We start from the raw sequence: 15,737 nt of genomic DNA, 5'->3' as shown, positions 1-15,737 counted from the left end.
ATTATGAGCCCTGGTTTATTTGTGTATCCTGAAGGATCCAGACCATTTCCAGTTTATTTTAAACCTAATGAATTATTGGTGTTTAAAAATTATATTATATTACCATATGATACAGATTAAGTATTTCTTACATAATTAAAGAAATTGGGTTAGAAGAACAAATGATCCTTGCTTTAAAATTAATCTTCACTACCATTTCAGTTGTTTTGGTATTTTCACAATCATTGAAACATGACTTAGGTTTTGTCTTTAAATGTCTTATTCTGATAGTAAAACATTTCTGGTATTTCACAGCTTAGATATCCCCTGCTCTTGAAAGACCTGACGGCAAATGCACATTGTTTCCACATTAACTTTCCCTTGGATTTTACAGCCTCTAGTTGGCTGGAAACAGTCAATAACATCTGAGACTGAAGTTTAACAAGTCAGTAAATAAGTCAGTAAATTATTAGCTTTACTCATTTAATGTACAACAAGCAGATGGAGACCAAAATTGGTATAAATTTTTAGCTTAGTAAGCTTCCCTGCCATGCACTGCTGGTGTCTAATGCAATTGATTTGGAGAAATCAGGCAATGAGCCCAACGTAACAGGATATAAGGGGAGGTCATTAATAATTTTAATATAGTAAGCATTCTTAAGGGCATTTTCTACTGATATAATATTTCAAATTTACTACAAAATCAAGCAAAATCGTAAAAATGTCATATTTCTGATCACAGTCTAATAAATCACGTTGGTCATCAACCAAATTTTGTAAGGCACCTGTTAGAAGTTATACCTTGCTTAAACTTCTGGTAACTTTTTTTCTGTGCATGAGCATTAAGATTATATTGGAATATTTTGATTATGACATATAACATAATGGCTTAATTGAAACAGTTGTGGTTCAATAGAATTAAAGACCTTGGTGTGAGATTTTTTTGAACTTTGGAGCCAGCTAGAAACACCACTAAGATCTCTTCTGTTCTCCTACATTCTTATGTTGCTAAGATAGAGGATGGATGAGAGAATTATCATGTTCTGTTCTCTGGCAAAATGAAAGATGTTTACAGATGGTGAGAAAACACACAGAGACCAGAGTAAATGTATGGTAACAGTTAAAATGGAGATCAAATGTTCAGTTAATAATCCTTGACAGTGGGTGTATGGGCAACAGTCCAGTCACACTATCTTAAGGCTATGAAACTTGAAGCACAGAGATTCAGTTAATTAAACTTGAAGGCTAATTTAGAAAGTGAAATCTTAATGAGACTTCTATTAAAGACTTAGCAATTTACCCAGCATGTTGCTGAGAGGGATATAGTGATTATACTATCAATAACACAATATGAAATAAGTTTATTATAATCTCTGTAATGAAGGAAGCATTCTACAATTATTTTGGAACTGGACAGTTAATCTATGTAAACACATGTAAGTAACGATATTTATAAAAAATTTCCAAACAAATAAATCAGTAATTTTTCACAATTTGTTGGTTGTGAATAACTGAGTCCTACAAACATGTTTTAAAATTCTAAACTAGATTTCCAAATGGCATTTGATAAAGTTCCACACAAAGGGCTGCTACTTATGCTCAAAGCTGTGCGGATTCGAGATAAACCTTAGAAATGGATAAGAGATTTATGAAGGGCTGAAAAACAACAGTACTATTAAAAAATTCATGCCAGGATGAGGATTGTTCAATAGGATGGCCCAGGGCTTAATGCTGGGACAACTACTGTTTCCAATTCACATCAATGATTTGGATTCAGAAACTCAGTGCAAATTGGTTGAATATACAGACAATACCAAACTGAAAACTGCAATAGAATTAGAGGAGGCAACTCAGAAATTACAAATCAGTTAGTTAAAATACGTAGGCGAGTAGCTGGCAGATAACATTTAATGCAAACAAATGTAAAATACTGCACAAAGAAAGGAAAAAGTTGAGAGACCTACAAGTCTTAACTAATGCAAAGCAAGAAAATCAACATAGCTAAAGCAGTCAGATGAAGCCATAATAAAACTGTGTAGAGTTCTGGTTGGCTGAATATTACAGGCCAACCCTCGGCAGGAAAACAGGCGGGCAGACCAGTAAATTAGGACACCATGCCATTAGCGGCATGCCTGCCACCAGTCCACCCACAATTTTAGGGGCAGCAGGGGAGGGATCAAGTGGGTTGCCTGTCTGTGGCCCAACTGGGGCCCTTAAGTGGGATGCCACTCCTGCGGGAGAGGCCTGCACTCAATGTGTAGCCCAGCAGGTTTAACCCTGTGGGCTACTGATCAGTGGAAGTGGTGGGACAGTGGACGTGAGAGGGCGGGGTGCCTCCTTCCTGGGCTGCTCATCAAGAGGAGGCTCCCCCCACCAGTCTTGCTTCCCCACATCCAGCCTCCCCACTGCTCTGACCAACATGTCCCCAAATTCCCCTTGCTGGGGCCTGTCAGTCTGGTCCTAGTGAGATCTCGTACTTTACCTGAATGTTCAGGTCTGGGGTAATCATTGAACGCCATCTCTTTGGCCTACCTGGAGCACCAGCAGTGCCCACTACTCCTGCTGGCATTGCCGGTGCGCAGAGCTGCTGCCTCTGATTGGCTGGTAGTTCTATGAGGCAGGGCTACCTCCTGGAGATGAACAGTAGTCCTGCCTCATGCTAATTGAAGGGCTGTGGCCTGAAAAATTAAAGCGAGCCGAGCCTGTTAAGCGAAGGCAGGCTCATCCCAAAAATTTATGCTAGGATGCGGGGAGCCCACCCTCAGTGTATAATCCAGCCCCATCTGTGGCATGTTCTGGTTGCTGAGAGACACAGAAGATATGCAGGTCCTCAAAGCAGTGCGAGAAGAACCACAAGGCTGAGACTAAATTACAGGGATTTGAATTTAAATAATGATTTGAAAGATTTGGCCTTTTAATCCTAGAAAATAGGCAACTGAAAACTTATCACAGGGAGGCATAGAAAATACTAGAAGATATGACTAAACTGAAATATCACTTCAAATTCAACTATGATAATAGAACAAGTGGATTACACTTGAAAAACAAATTCTTTGCTCTACATTAAGGTAAATTCAAAAGCTAACAATTTGTTTGATGGCTTTCACTGGTCCCTTTAAGGTCCATTGGTTAGACCGCAGAGGAACTGACTGATAAACTGAATGGACCATGCCCAGCAGATGCACCACTCAATTTCTGACCAGTTTCGGACCAGGATCTTCAATGGGCATTAGGCCTATCTTTAGCATATGCAAGGGTCCTAATTACAGGGCCAGGATCTTTCTCTCGTCAGGCGGGCTCGATGGGGCGGGCGGGAGCAGTCGGTGATTGGGGCCGGACCGTGATTTCACTCTGGCGTGCCGATTAAGGCCTGCCCAGCGTGAAACGTGTGTGGCAGCGCTCAGCGTTACCTGTGTGTGGGGGAGGGGAGGAGGGCTAGAGTGTAAGTTCGCGCATGCATGAAGGAAAAGCTCCCTGAGGCACAGAGCTGCCTCAGGGAGCTTAAGAGTTTTGAAAATTAAAAATAAAGATTTTAAAAATGTTAACAAACATGTTCCCTCATGTGACTGTCACATGAACGGGGACATGTTAGAAATTAAGATGAAATTTTTTTCCATGAGGAATTGAAACCTCATCCCGCCTGTGGACGAGCTTTTGCAAAAAATGCATTGGCCATTTAGCCTTTGTCTGCCTGCCAACCATAAGGTTGGATGAGCAGTGAAAAATTTAATTCAATTGCATTGTTAACGTCCTTAATAGGTCTCTTAATTGTCGGCGGCTCACCGCTGACTCCCGCGCACGCCGCCGACTGAAGTATCGTGTGAGTGCGCTATGATGTCCGCTTGCCTGGCGTCATCGTGTGTCACTTTAAGCTAGGTCAGGTTGGGCGTGCAATCATCCGACAAGCATTGTATTCTGGCCCAGGTGTCTGTATACAATGGCCACCAGTGATGCTCGAATATCATCCAAGCCAAAGTAGTTTAGGACATATTTCACATAGCCTAGGAAAGCGGGATATGTATCTACAGTATTAGACTCTTTTTTCCCCTCTATTTTGTGTCCAAGAAACATGTAAAACAGAGTAAGACTTGAAAAAATCAATGTAATTTCATGCAGGACGTGGATTGGCAATGCAATGTGCTAGACATGGATTTGAATCAAGTGCAGATTAATTGTTGAACTTTCTCTCATTCAAGCATGTTTACAAGACTGCCAAGTTATGGACAGCTATCTCATTATGAAAGGTGACAAAGGTGATGGTCATGTAAACGGAACATTTACAGAGGTGCATAAAAGATCCTTTTCTGAAGCTGGGTTAAGGTATTCGGGAAAAGCAGAAGGGATGTCAGCTCTTCCTTTGGCCCATACTATACCTATTCTGGGAAAATTTGATTCTAACACTAGCTGTCATTTTTTTAAAAAACTTCCATTTCCCACCACTGTTGACATGAAGTTGACAATCATATTAAGAAAAGCATGCTAAAATTTTACCAAAAGAATTTGACAGATACCACATCAGTACTAATAAAAAATAGAAAAGAACAAAACAAGTTGTGTCATGTAATGTAATCACTGTTATGATTATACTAGTTAATATTGAATACGATTAACAGTAGGAGTACTAAAATTTAATATCTTTCTCTTTGATCCTTTAACTATAATGATATTAAATATTTTACATTTGACAAACTGTACTGCATATAAAATGCGGTACACTCAACCAGAGTGCTGTTTATAATTCATATTTTGCTTTTTAACATGTGAACATACAAATTAGGAGCAGGAATAGGCCACTCGGCCCCTCGAGCCTGCTCCGCCATTCAATAAGATCATGGCTGATCTGACTGTAACCTCAACCCCACATTCCCACCAACCCCTGATAGCCTTTCACCCCCTTGCTTATCATGAATCTATCTATCTCTGCCTTAGAAAAGCTCTGCCTTTTAGAAAAAATATTTGCATTGATTCTACAATAGAATTTGTCCTTACACCCATACTGGATTCAAACAGTGTAAGAGAGAAGTTAAATTAATGTACAAAAGTCATTTAAAATAACAAAACTTTTGATGTAATCTTGTTTTCAGTGAATTAGTAATGTATCATTTTGAAATTTTAAAAGGCTCACGTTTAAGCTCACAGGCTAACCTGTAGATCATTTATTTTATGGCATATTAGTTTATTACCAATTTTTTGCAAAATATATTCTTTAAATGAATGCCTTGGATTATATGAAACACAACCATGTTGTAAATATCGTGTTTCATCGAGGTTACCAACATTTTAGTTTAACAGAAAATGTAATTTTAGTTTAAAAAAAAATGTAATTGCCTGCACCATGTCCATAACACATCATTATTTCTGGTTATACTAGGTGAAGCTGTTACATTTACCATGAACCTTATGTGACACAGTCAGGTCAGAGGTGTTTAGAGTTCATAAGATATGCTTATTAGAGTTCTTCGAGGACAAACTGTGGGAGGCTAGAGGCTCAACCTATATTTTATTGATCATACTACAAAAATATATTCCAGAAACAAATGTTAGTATGGGGTCCATAATTATGTCTTGCTCTGGAAATTAAAAATCTGCCATGCATATGTGGAATTCTGTCTGCTGATGATTTTTTAATAAGATATCCTAGGTATGTAATAACTCTGAACCAAAACTTACAAGCTGAAACTGATTAACAGCAACTAGGATTGTCTTGCTTCAATAATTAATAATTTAAAGTGATGTGTGTGAATTGGTTAAAGATGGCATTGTAATCTATTACAGGTATTCTGGAAATCAGAACCGTGGCTGTTGGAGTGGTTGCTATCCGAGGCGTAGAAAGTGACTATTTCCTAGCAATGAACAAATCTGGAAAATTATATAGCAAGGTAAGCATGTACACAGAACATTGTACTTATTTAATTAACAGTTATATATTTTTCCCATTGTTCTTTAACATTCACTTCCTTAAATGGAAAATCCTACAGTCTTGGAGATACATTGTTATTAGGGACAAAGTTTAATGTATCCAGGTTTTCTGATGACACAAAGTTAGATGGGAAAGTAGGCTGTGAGGATAATGCAAAGAGGCTGCAAAGGGATATAGAAAGGTTACATGAATGGGAAAGAACATTGCAAATGGAATATAGGCTGAATTTTACGCAGTGGCCTTGTCCTGTGATGTAAAAGTTGGGGGCAAGCCCAACTCTGCATTGCTGGCTTGCCGCACAGCTATTTAATGACCACTAGGCCATCAGTTGGCTCGAGACGGGCCTTCCGCCCCATTGGAGAAGAAGTCCTGTCTCTGCGAGCTGCCAGCCAATCAAATGGAACAATGGCCATTGCGGCAATTGTTGGGAGTCCCCAAAGCAGAGGACCTTTGCTGCATTCCACTCAAATTCAACCAATAGCCAGCAGCCTGGGACTCCTGGCTCCCTTGTTCAAACCAGGATTTCAGGCTGCTCTTTGAAGTAATCCAGTCATAGTTGAACATTCTTCTCTAGACTCAGTAAGCGTAGATTGCCTCATGTGGGCCACGTGTACAACTTCAGACACCGAAAACTAGTAAGATATTACAGCTTACGTCTAATAGCAAGTCCTGATTGGGATCGAGGATAGCTGGGGGAATTGGGTGGGAGTTGATACTGTCAGGGTAGTTGGTGTTTGTTGGAATACTTGGTGGTAGTTACATAAAAACATAGGGCAGAATTTTTCAAATGGCAGACGGGCTCGGCAGGAGCGGGTGGGCGTGGAACTGATCGCTGCCCACACCGCCATTTTATGCGGGCGGGCCAATTAAGGCCCACCCAGTGTAAGACGCGACTGGTAGCCAGCGCTACCTGTGTGGGCAGGAGGAGGAGGAAGAGTCGGGGCTTTTCGCCTGCTCGCCAATCGTAAGGTTGGACAGGCAGCGTTAACAAGTACTTCAATTAATTTCTTAATGGCCTAAATAGGCCGTTTACATATCGGCGTGCACGCAGCTGATTCTGGCATGCGCCTGCTGAACAAAATATCGTGGGACTGCGCGATGATGTCGGGACGCATGCCCAACCTCATCGTGCGTCATTTTATGTCTCGGCGTGTCGCGCCCACCCCCACACACCAACTGAAAAATTCTGCCCATAGAAAATTTATAATACAAAAGGATCATGTCTACTACGCTGCCAGTAAAAGAACTATCCAGCCTAATCCTACTTTGCAGTAGCCCTGTAGGTTACCACATTTCAAATGCATATCTAAGTATTTTTTAGATGCAAATGAGGATTTCTTCCTCTGTGACCCTTTCAGGAAGTGAGTTCCAGACCCCACCACTCTGCATGAAAACATTTCTCCTCAACTGCCCCTCTAATTCTGCTGCCAATTTTAAAAAATCTGTGCCCCTGGTTATTGATCTCTCTACTATAGGTCCTTCTGATCCACTCTATTCAGGCCTCTTGTAATTTTATATACCTCAATTAAATCTCCCTTAGCCTCCTCTGCTCTAATGAAAACAATATCTGCCTATCTTTTCCCATGGCTAAAATTCTCCATTCTTGGCAACATCCTCGTAAATGTCATCTGTCCTCTCTCTAGTACAATAACATCCTCATGTAATGTGGTAACCAGGACTATACACAATACCCTAACTGTGGCCTAACAATTGTTTTATGCAGTTGGTGTTTGTTCGGAGGGGCTAGGGCCATTTGATGTTTGTTGAGGGGAATGGTGGGCAGTTGGTGTATGTTGGGAGACATGGGTGAGTGTTTTGAGGGGAGTGGGAGGGTCATATGTTTGAGGGTGCAGTTGAGGGAGAAGGAATGAATTTTAGGGGAGATGTTGGGGGTCAGAGGTAATTGTTTATTGGGGAAATTTGAAAAAGGGTAAATGTTTGGCAAGGTCAGGCATGACTGTTTTGCCAATTATGCTTTCCTCTATGTGGAAGAGTTCTGATGGAGTATGTGATGATCTTGGTCTATTTTGGGAGTTGGTGGAAGGAGATGAATGTCAGGCAACAACACATGTAACCCTCCGCTTCAATCAACTAAGCTACCACTGAGGGTATTGTGCAGGCTCCTCAGTCTTCACCATTCACAGATAGTTGACAAGTAGAATCCAGAAACACCACTCTGGAAAAAAACATAGGAGCAGAACTTGGCCATTCAATCCCTCAAAACTGTTGCCCCATATTAACATTTAGCTCTGTTGGCTGATGTGGGAAACGATGGCGAACACATACAATGTAGGACTTACTAATAGCTTTTTGTGGTGCATTTTCAGATGCAGTAAATTTTTGTAAAGAGCTCTGATCTGAGAGAGATTAATTAAGCCACCAATGAGGTTTATAACCAATTGTCAATCTATATTGGTTTAGGTTTGAAACATATAGTAACTCATGATTTTTATACCAAATCTCTTAATTTATGCTATGGTGGGTTAGGTATGTCTGGTCCTATAAAGAGAGATTGAGTAGACTAGGCCTATATTCCATAGCATTTAGAAGAAAGAGAGGGGATCTCATTGAAACATAAAATTCATCAGAGGCTTGACAGGTTGTTGTTATACAGATATAAACACCAATCGCTCATAACGGATCATGTAAACACATTGTGGGTTCATTTATTTAGAATGAGAACATTTATACATAGGTGGAAAGCTTGAAGACATCAGCATCAGAAAGTGAAAGCGAAACTAAGAGTGGATCATAAGACATGCTTCCCTTTTAGTGATGTCATGCTGCTATCTCTTAAAGGCATATTACAACAGATAAATGCTGGGAAGATGTTTCCCCTGATTATAAAGTATGGAACTGGGCTCGCAGTCTGAAAATAAGATGTCAGCCATTTAGGACTAAGATGAGCAGAAATTTCTTTACTCAAAGGGTTGTATATTCTTTGGAATTCTGCACCCAGAAAGCTGCTTAGTCGTTGAGTATATTCTAGACAGAGGTTAATCATTTCTGGACACTAAGGGAATCTAGGGATATGGGAAGGTGGTGTTGAGGTAGAAGATTAGTCATGATCTTATTGAATGGTGGAGCAGGTTCAAAGGGACGAATAGCTGAATTCTGTTCCAATTTCTTATCCAGTAAAGGATTTTGCCACTAAAAGTTGACAAATGTTCTTATTTGCCTTACCCAAGTATCTGCTGTCCTCAAAATGAAAGCAAAGCCGCCCTTTTTCAGGTCTCAAATAACTGTCCCTGTGGGTTGACTGCACCATTCATTTCTTCTCTTCCCATTTTGTAATACATGGTTCAGAAATGCAGTGGTGTAATGCAAGAATGCTGAACATTGACTGCTCAGGTGATGATGCACTCAGTATTCAACATTCTTTTTGCATCCCATTTTAAGGACATGTTATTTCTGAACATCCTAACACTCTAAAATGAATGTGGGAATGAGTTAATGACTACAATCATTCAAACATGAAGTACAGCTTTTGAAACTTGAAAGTTATGTTTTTACATTTCTGCTGATGAACAGTAAGGTACTGCAATAAAATTCAAAAAACAAACATTTTAGGCAGCAGATATTGGGGTAAGGCACATAAGGCCAAGTTTATACATCAACAAAAAGAAAATGCCGCTCTGCAGGATAGCCAGCATCTGTGGAGAAACAAACAGTGTTAATGTTTCAGAACTGGAGGAAGTAACACGTTTTAAGCAAGTGTAGAGGCAAGGAAAGGCAGAGAGGGGAGCCTGGACAAGAACAAAGGGAAAGTTTGTGATAGGGCAGAAGGCAGGAGATTAAATGAGAAAACAGATGATGGTGCAAGGCAAAAGGAGATGGTAATGGGACAAGCAAAGAAGCAAAAAGATGGGTCTAGAGGAGCTATAAATGGTTATAGCAAAATCATTTCCAGCACCTGCTTTCTAAAAAAAAAAATGGGCTCAGTGCTTATGATCTAAAGTCATTGAAATCAATGTTAAGTCCAGAAGGTGGGAAACCACCTAATCATAAGATGAGGTGCAGTTCCTCAAACCTGTGTTGTTCTTTATTTGAACAATGTAGGAGTTCAAAGGCACAGTGGTCTGATTGGGAGTGGGATATAGAATTAAAATGCTAAGCAACCTGGTATAACCTTCCCACTCCCCACACTCCTACATCCCTTTCCCTGCCTCCATACACCTCTAAAGTCTTCCAGTTCTGATGAAAGCTTATGGACCTGAAACCTGGGGTAAGATTTTGTGTTTTGGGTCACGATGGGGTCAACTATGGGTCCCGATCTGCACTGTGATGGGGCAGTTACTCAACAGTGATTTTGCCTTGATTGCCCAATTAGTGGCCAGAGGGTACTCAACAGTGATTTTGCCTTGATTGCCCAATTAGTGGCCAGAGGGTACGCCAGCCATCCAATTAAGGATAGCGGACAGGGGCTGGAAGCCAGAGGACCTGCACCCTTTCAGCAACTTTGAAAAATTGACACAGCAGGGTGGGGATATGGGGAAGGGCCTCAAAATTTGCCTGGAGTGCTGCAAAATTCAGTCAGCCTCTGATTCCTGGCTTTAATTGGTGTTTTGATTAGATTAACTAGCTATACTCTGGTTCTGGGCGGGTAGGTGTTCCACCCCTGTCCCAAACTGACCTTAAGCACAAAGGCTTGAGAGCAGGATGGTGCAGGTGAAATTATACACCCAACCGCCTCGATCCATTCTTGCCCCCATATTGGGCTGAAAATCCTGATCTTTTACTCTGCTTCACTCTTCATAGATGCAGCCTGACTTGCTGAGCATTTCCAGCATTTTCTGTTTTTATTCCAGATTTCTAATATATGCTTACAACTCTGATTTTCAATTTTAAGACAGAACTTAGGGTGTCTGTCTGTTTAAATCTTTTTCCAAGCAGAACCACATTACCTTTTTCCAGATTTTCATTCCATACATAAGGCAGTTCTTTCCCATTCCAGTATGGACATCTTTAATTAATTTTAACCATAGAAAGCAAGAGATGATACAGCCAATTGAGAATGGTACAGGAATCCAAATGTTTTTGTACACATAAACAACTTAACAGATGCTGACTAGCATATTGATAATAATCTTTTCATTAAAGAGGTAAGTTTAACAATTTAGGTTTTGGACAGCAAATTCAAAATGAGGAATCCAGTGACAAAGGAAGAAGTTGGGAATTTTAGCTTGTGATTAACAACAACAACAGATGGAGAAATTTGTCTTCACAGCACTGCTTCTCGTGGTGCTAAAATGCTTACATTTTCCGGTGGCAAGCAGTCCCAAGGTTCACTACATGTACAGCGTTCTTCACTGATTTCAATGAAGAACACTGTGCAGGCCTCGTACATAGTAACCCGCAGTGCTGCATGCTCCTGGGAATTGGCATAAGTCTGCATAGCTACATGAATGAATTTCTCTCCCTAAATCTTTTGATCAAGGAATTCTAAATTCTAATAAATCTGTTACATTTTTCTCATTTATTTTCCTATTACTTAAATCAGGAGTAATATTCTCAAAATTGAGTTTTTTTTAAGAGGAAAGAGGTCGTGTGTTCTGAAGATCTCGTGCAAGGGCAAATATAGTCCTGAAACACTGCAATCTCTCTTAGCAACCAAACTAAACAATAATGTTTGTGGGAGTGTGAGGATTACACTGTGTAGCTGGCCCACAGATGTCTTTCTAGTACAACATGCCTCAAACTATTGTTTAATGCTGTTGTGCAGTGACCCTGATTTTGGCTGGATGAGCTGATCAATGTTTGAATAAACCTGTCATCAAACACAGGTTGCTTCTGTGTATAAAAACCATTTCGTAAGTGCTTTTACCCCATTACATCATGGCAACCATGTGGATTTATACACAGCAGGGGAAAAAGACATTTCTTATGCTGGATGGAAAAATAGAGATTACATTGCCAAGAATGCGTAGATAGTCTAAATAGTGCACTAACCTCATGTTAACCACATGATCAAGGCATTTAAATCCCTCTTTCATTCATTCATAGCTATCATCAGGGGAGGCCTAAGGCTCTCCTTGTGGTGCATGGAGGAATATTACTGCTCCTCCTGGACCATCAAAGGAAAGAAGACTACTGAACTTTATCACCTTTTTAAGTTGCTGAACCTCTTCTAACCCTTTGGCCTAGTGGTTGTAAAGTCTTCCCCATGTGCGCCTTAGTCAAAATTGCAGTAGGGTCCCAATTACGTCATTGGGACCAGACATGCATATGCAAAGAAAGCTTTGGTTGGCTGCTCAGCAAGTTAAAACAGCAAGATTTTGCCAGCTTCTGAAGCGGGTAAGTAAATCAGGAGATTTTAATTGCCTATCTGCCTGTTTTCAAAGAGTGGCCAGAGTTAAAATCACCCCCAATTTTTGCTGGAGTCACTTGTATCGTATCAAAATAATGGAATCAACACATGATTGAAGGCTAACTTGTGAATATCATCATCAATTGCAAATAATGCTAGCTAACGCTTCCATAGTAATAATGTACACTTTTTCTTCAATGTATTCACAGAAAAACTGCAATGAAGACTGCAATTTTAGAGAGCTTATAGAGGAAAATAATTACAATACATACGCTTCAGCAAAGTGGACGCATAATGGCCAACAAATGTTTGTTGCCTTGAACCAAAAAGGAGTAACCATTAGAGGCAAAAGGACAAAGAAAGAAAGTAAATCATCTCATTTCCTTCCTATGGCAATATCATAATGAAGTACACACGATGAGAACATCAATTCCACAATTAAAAGATGTTCCATCTCTGCACATGTATCACTGAAATCCTAACCACACAAGCTAAAATACTACTGACATCTGGAACAAGCTGGGCTTGCGCTTTGCTATAAAAACATACTTATAATTTTGCACGACTGTATTCTATGCAACCCAATGTTACAACAGATGTAAAAGGTGAAATTTTAAAATTTATTCCTAAACTCATATCTAAGAAACATTTGAATGAAAGTAGTATGACTGATTATCTAATCAAATGTGTAAAGAGGTGCAAGTAGTTTGTACATAGAACCTTTCCTTAAATAATACTTTTGGGGATAATGGTACTTCATACTTAAACAGTACTATATAAATTTTCTAGATAATCTATGTTACATTAAGACACCTTGCATTCAAACTGATACATTTATTCCTTGAGAAAGCACTGTGGACTATTGTTGAATTAAATATCATCTAATATATGAATCTAGTGATGAATGTGTAGCTTTCCATACAGCATTTAATTTTTGTATTTCAATATTTTTAAAGAGAAAAATTGTAGTTACTGTAGTATTTTTGATTTTCACAAGATGGAGAGTGTTTAAATATCTTGTGGACAATCACAAATTTTGCCATGTTGTAAATGACTTGTGAAAATAATGATTCTACAGTGTTGGCAGTGCTGCTCAGCTCAATAAAAATTAATGCTTTGTATATGGATTTTTCCAGATCATTCATTTTAAAGTTGTGAAAAGTATGGATCACCACGTTAGTATTAGATTCTGTCTATGTAAAGGAACTACAGAGCCAATTGACATTTGGAAAACAAAATATGGCAAGTTTTCAATTTAAATCTACTGGATTTTGGTTTGAAATAGAATGCAACTGCTCCTTTTGGTATATGAATGAGCACTGAAATCATTTTTCAACCTTATTTCATCTCTCAAGCTCGTTAAACTGCAAATTATTCTATTTTTAATTTTTGGTAAGGTGTTACAGCATTCCTATAGCTAAGAGCAGAAGAAACCAATTCCCACTCAGCAATGATCTGCTCATGAAGACCAGGAATTTAATCCTTGCAAACCATTATAAACCATTGGCTACCAACCTGTGAGTTTGTTTCCAATAAAAATAATACTTGTTCAAGAGGTTTAAGTACACTAATGTTCCTTTTGAAGGATGTGAGCTACATAGCACATTTACACCTTCAATACGTACTGCTGAATGGTGGAATTTGACAAATCTAATCCTAAAAGTAAAGAAATATCTGTTCACATATACCTATAAATTGCTTACATTTGCTTTCAATACAATTCCAGTCTCAGCTGTATACAATATTTCACTAGAAATGATAAAACTGTAATTTAGAAGGCCCAGCTGTACTGCAGTCAGGAAATAATGTGACTGATGAAAATTAAAATTGGTTGTGTGGTTACAGACTTCATTACTAAAACTGTTAATAGCAGAAAAAAAAGAGTCAAATGCACTCAAATTTGCTGGCATGAAACCTTAGGGAATAAAGGAATTCAGCAGAAGAAATTGGGAATTTTTAAAAGGTTACTTAGGGGCTAGAAATTTGTCTGGAACAATGAAGCAAAATGGTTGATATTGGATCAACTTTCCATTATGTCCAGCACCTGATGTTTAGCTCCATTGTAGTCAATGGAACTGAACATGAGGCACTGTGCACAATGTGTTGCCTATCCAATATCAGCTGTTCTATGCCACCACACAAGAACAACTTCTACCCCAAGCAACCTTTTACCAACTCCCAATCTCAACTGTTTTCCTTTATTCTCTAATATTTTGTGTTTCAGGAGATTCAGTGCCTCTCATACATGCCCACTTTTTAAGCTAGTCTAAACAGTTAGCATTGCTAAATTATTCTCACCTCAAATGCCAAGCATGAGAAAATTACAAGCTTTTTTATCTCAAAGATTGAGACTATCTGCGTGTCTGACTGAGTTTCCAGCTCCTCATTTCCCTCTCCCATCTGTGACTATCCAAATTTTTCCCTTCACTACAACAATAGATCATAAAGCTCTCCCCTTTCTCTGCCTAGCCCTCTCAAACTGATCTCGCCCATTGGAGCTACATTGTGGTCCCTTGATTTTGATTCAACCTGGCTGTACTACTTCTATTTGTCTCGGTGCTCATTAATAAGTCATTAATAGCTCTTTTGCACAAATAGCATCTCAATGCCCCTTCAATACAGTGATCACTCGCTTCTTCCAAAGGTTCATCCTCGAACCTTTGGTCCTCAAGCCACATTATGGACTCCTAATTTGAATAGACTTAGATGCCTAATATGCTGAGCACTCTACATTTTTGCTGGCTCCTAAAGCCTTTGAACCTGCTTACTTGAATTGGCATGCACTGGACATCTCTGGGGCATTATTAGACTCAAGCTTTCATGAGCAAAAAGAGAGGGGCAGATTCAGTCCATTCATTTTCTGCTAGCTCACAATGCATTCATGTCTGGCGAGCATCATAAAGCACGTTTAATTGTCCCTGATCTTCCTGTTTTGAGTTGGACCAATGCCACCCTCTGGTGGCATCTAATTAAGGAATGACACTTGATAATTTAGCCGGTGCATGATTAACCTTACAAGATATCATATGGAGGTAAAAAGGCGGTAAAAGACAAACCTTCCAGTCAAGGACATTGATACCACTACTGAGGTACATGGACTTGTGCTAGAACCATGTGAACCACCACTGAATGAAATAGGTTACAGAAGAATGGCCATCATCTGGAAGCATACTCTGTGTTTTGTTCAAACTTGTACAATGTTTATGAAATTATAGCAATAGATGTTGCTTGGATAAAAAAAAACGATAGTTTCACATTAACTAGGTAGTTTCAGTGATGGTTGACAATCTCACCCAAAATCCTCCCATTGTTAATTGACTCCTGCTTCTTGTAGTTCAGAGTGTATAGAAATAGGACGCAGGGATTTCTGACTTCTTGTCCAAATTTTCAGATTCAGATAGTGCCCAATCCCACACTGGTTCATATTGAAATACAATCTATTCTATGGGTCATTTTTTATACTTCCTACAGTGATTGCCTTACATTCGTTTGTATTGAAAATCCATTTACCACGTGATAGCACATCGCTTT

The 15,737-nt window shown here is 39.3% G+C and overlaps 1 protein-coding gene across 2 annotated transcripts in view; it reads left to right on the top strand.

The window, feature by feature from the left end:
- The window catches only part of fgf7 (fibroblast growth factor 7), a 71,111-nt gene extending 55,679 nt beyond the window's left edge, over positions 1-15,432 (top strand). For both annotated transcript variants that reach the window (XM_078530269.1, XM_078530268.1), the window contains exons 3-4: positions 5,755-5,858; positions 12,416-15,432. In XM_078530269.1, the coding sequence (XP_078386395.1) occupies positions 5,755-5,858; positions 12,416-12,610 (299 nt within the window). In that variant the 3' untranslated portion in view covers positions 12,611-15,432. The remainder of the gene's footprint in view (positions 1-5,754; positions 5,859-12,415) is intronic.
- The last annotated feature ends 305 nt before the right edge of the window (positions 15,433-15,737 follow it).

This window comes from Cetorhinus maximus, chromosome 26 (genome assembly GCF_964194155.1).
Source record: "Cetorhinus maximus chromosome 26, sCetMax3.hap1.1, whole genome shotgun sequence".
NCBI lineage: Eukaryota > Metazoa > Chordata > Chondrichthyes > Lamniformes > Cetorhinidae > Cetorhinus > Cetorhinus maximus.
Note: the sequence above shows the minus strand (reverse complement) of the source record. Positions and strands in the feature narration are given on the sequence as shown.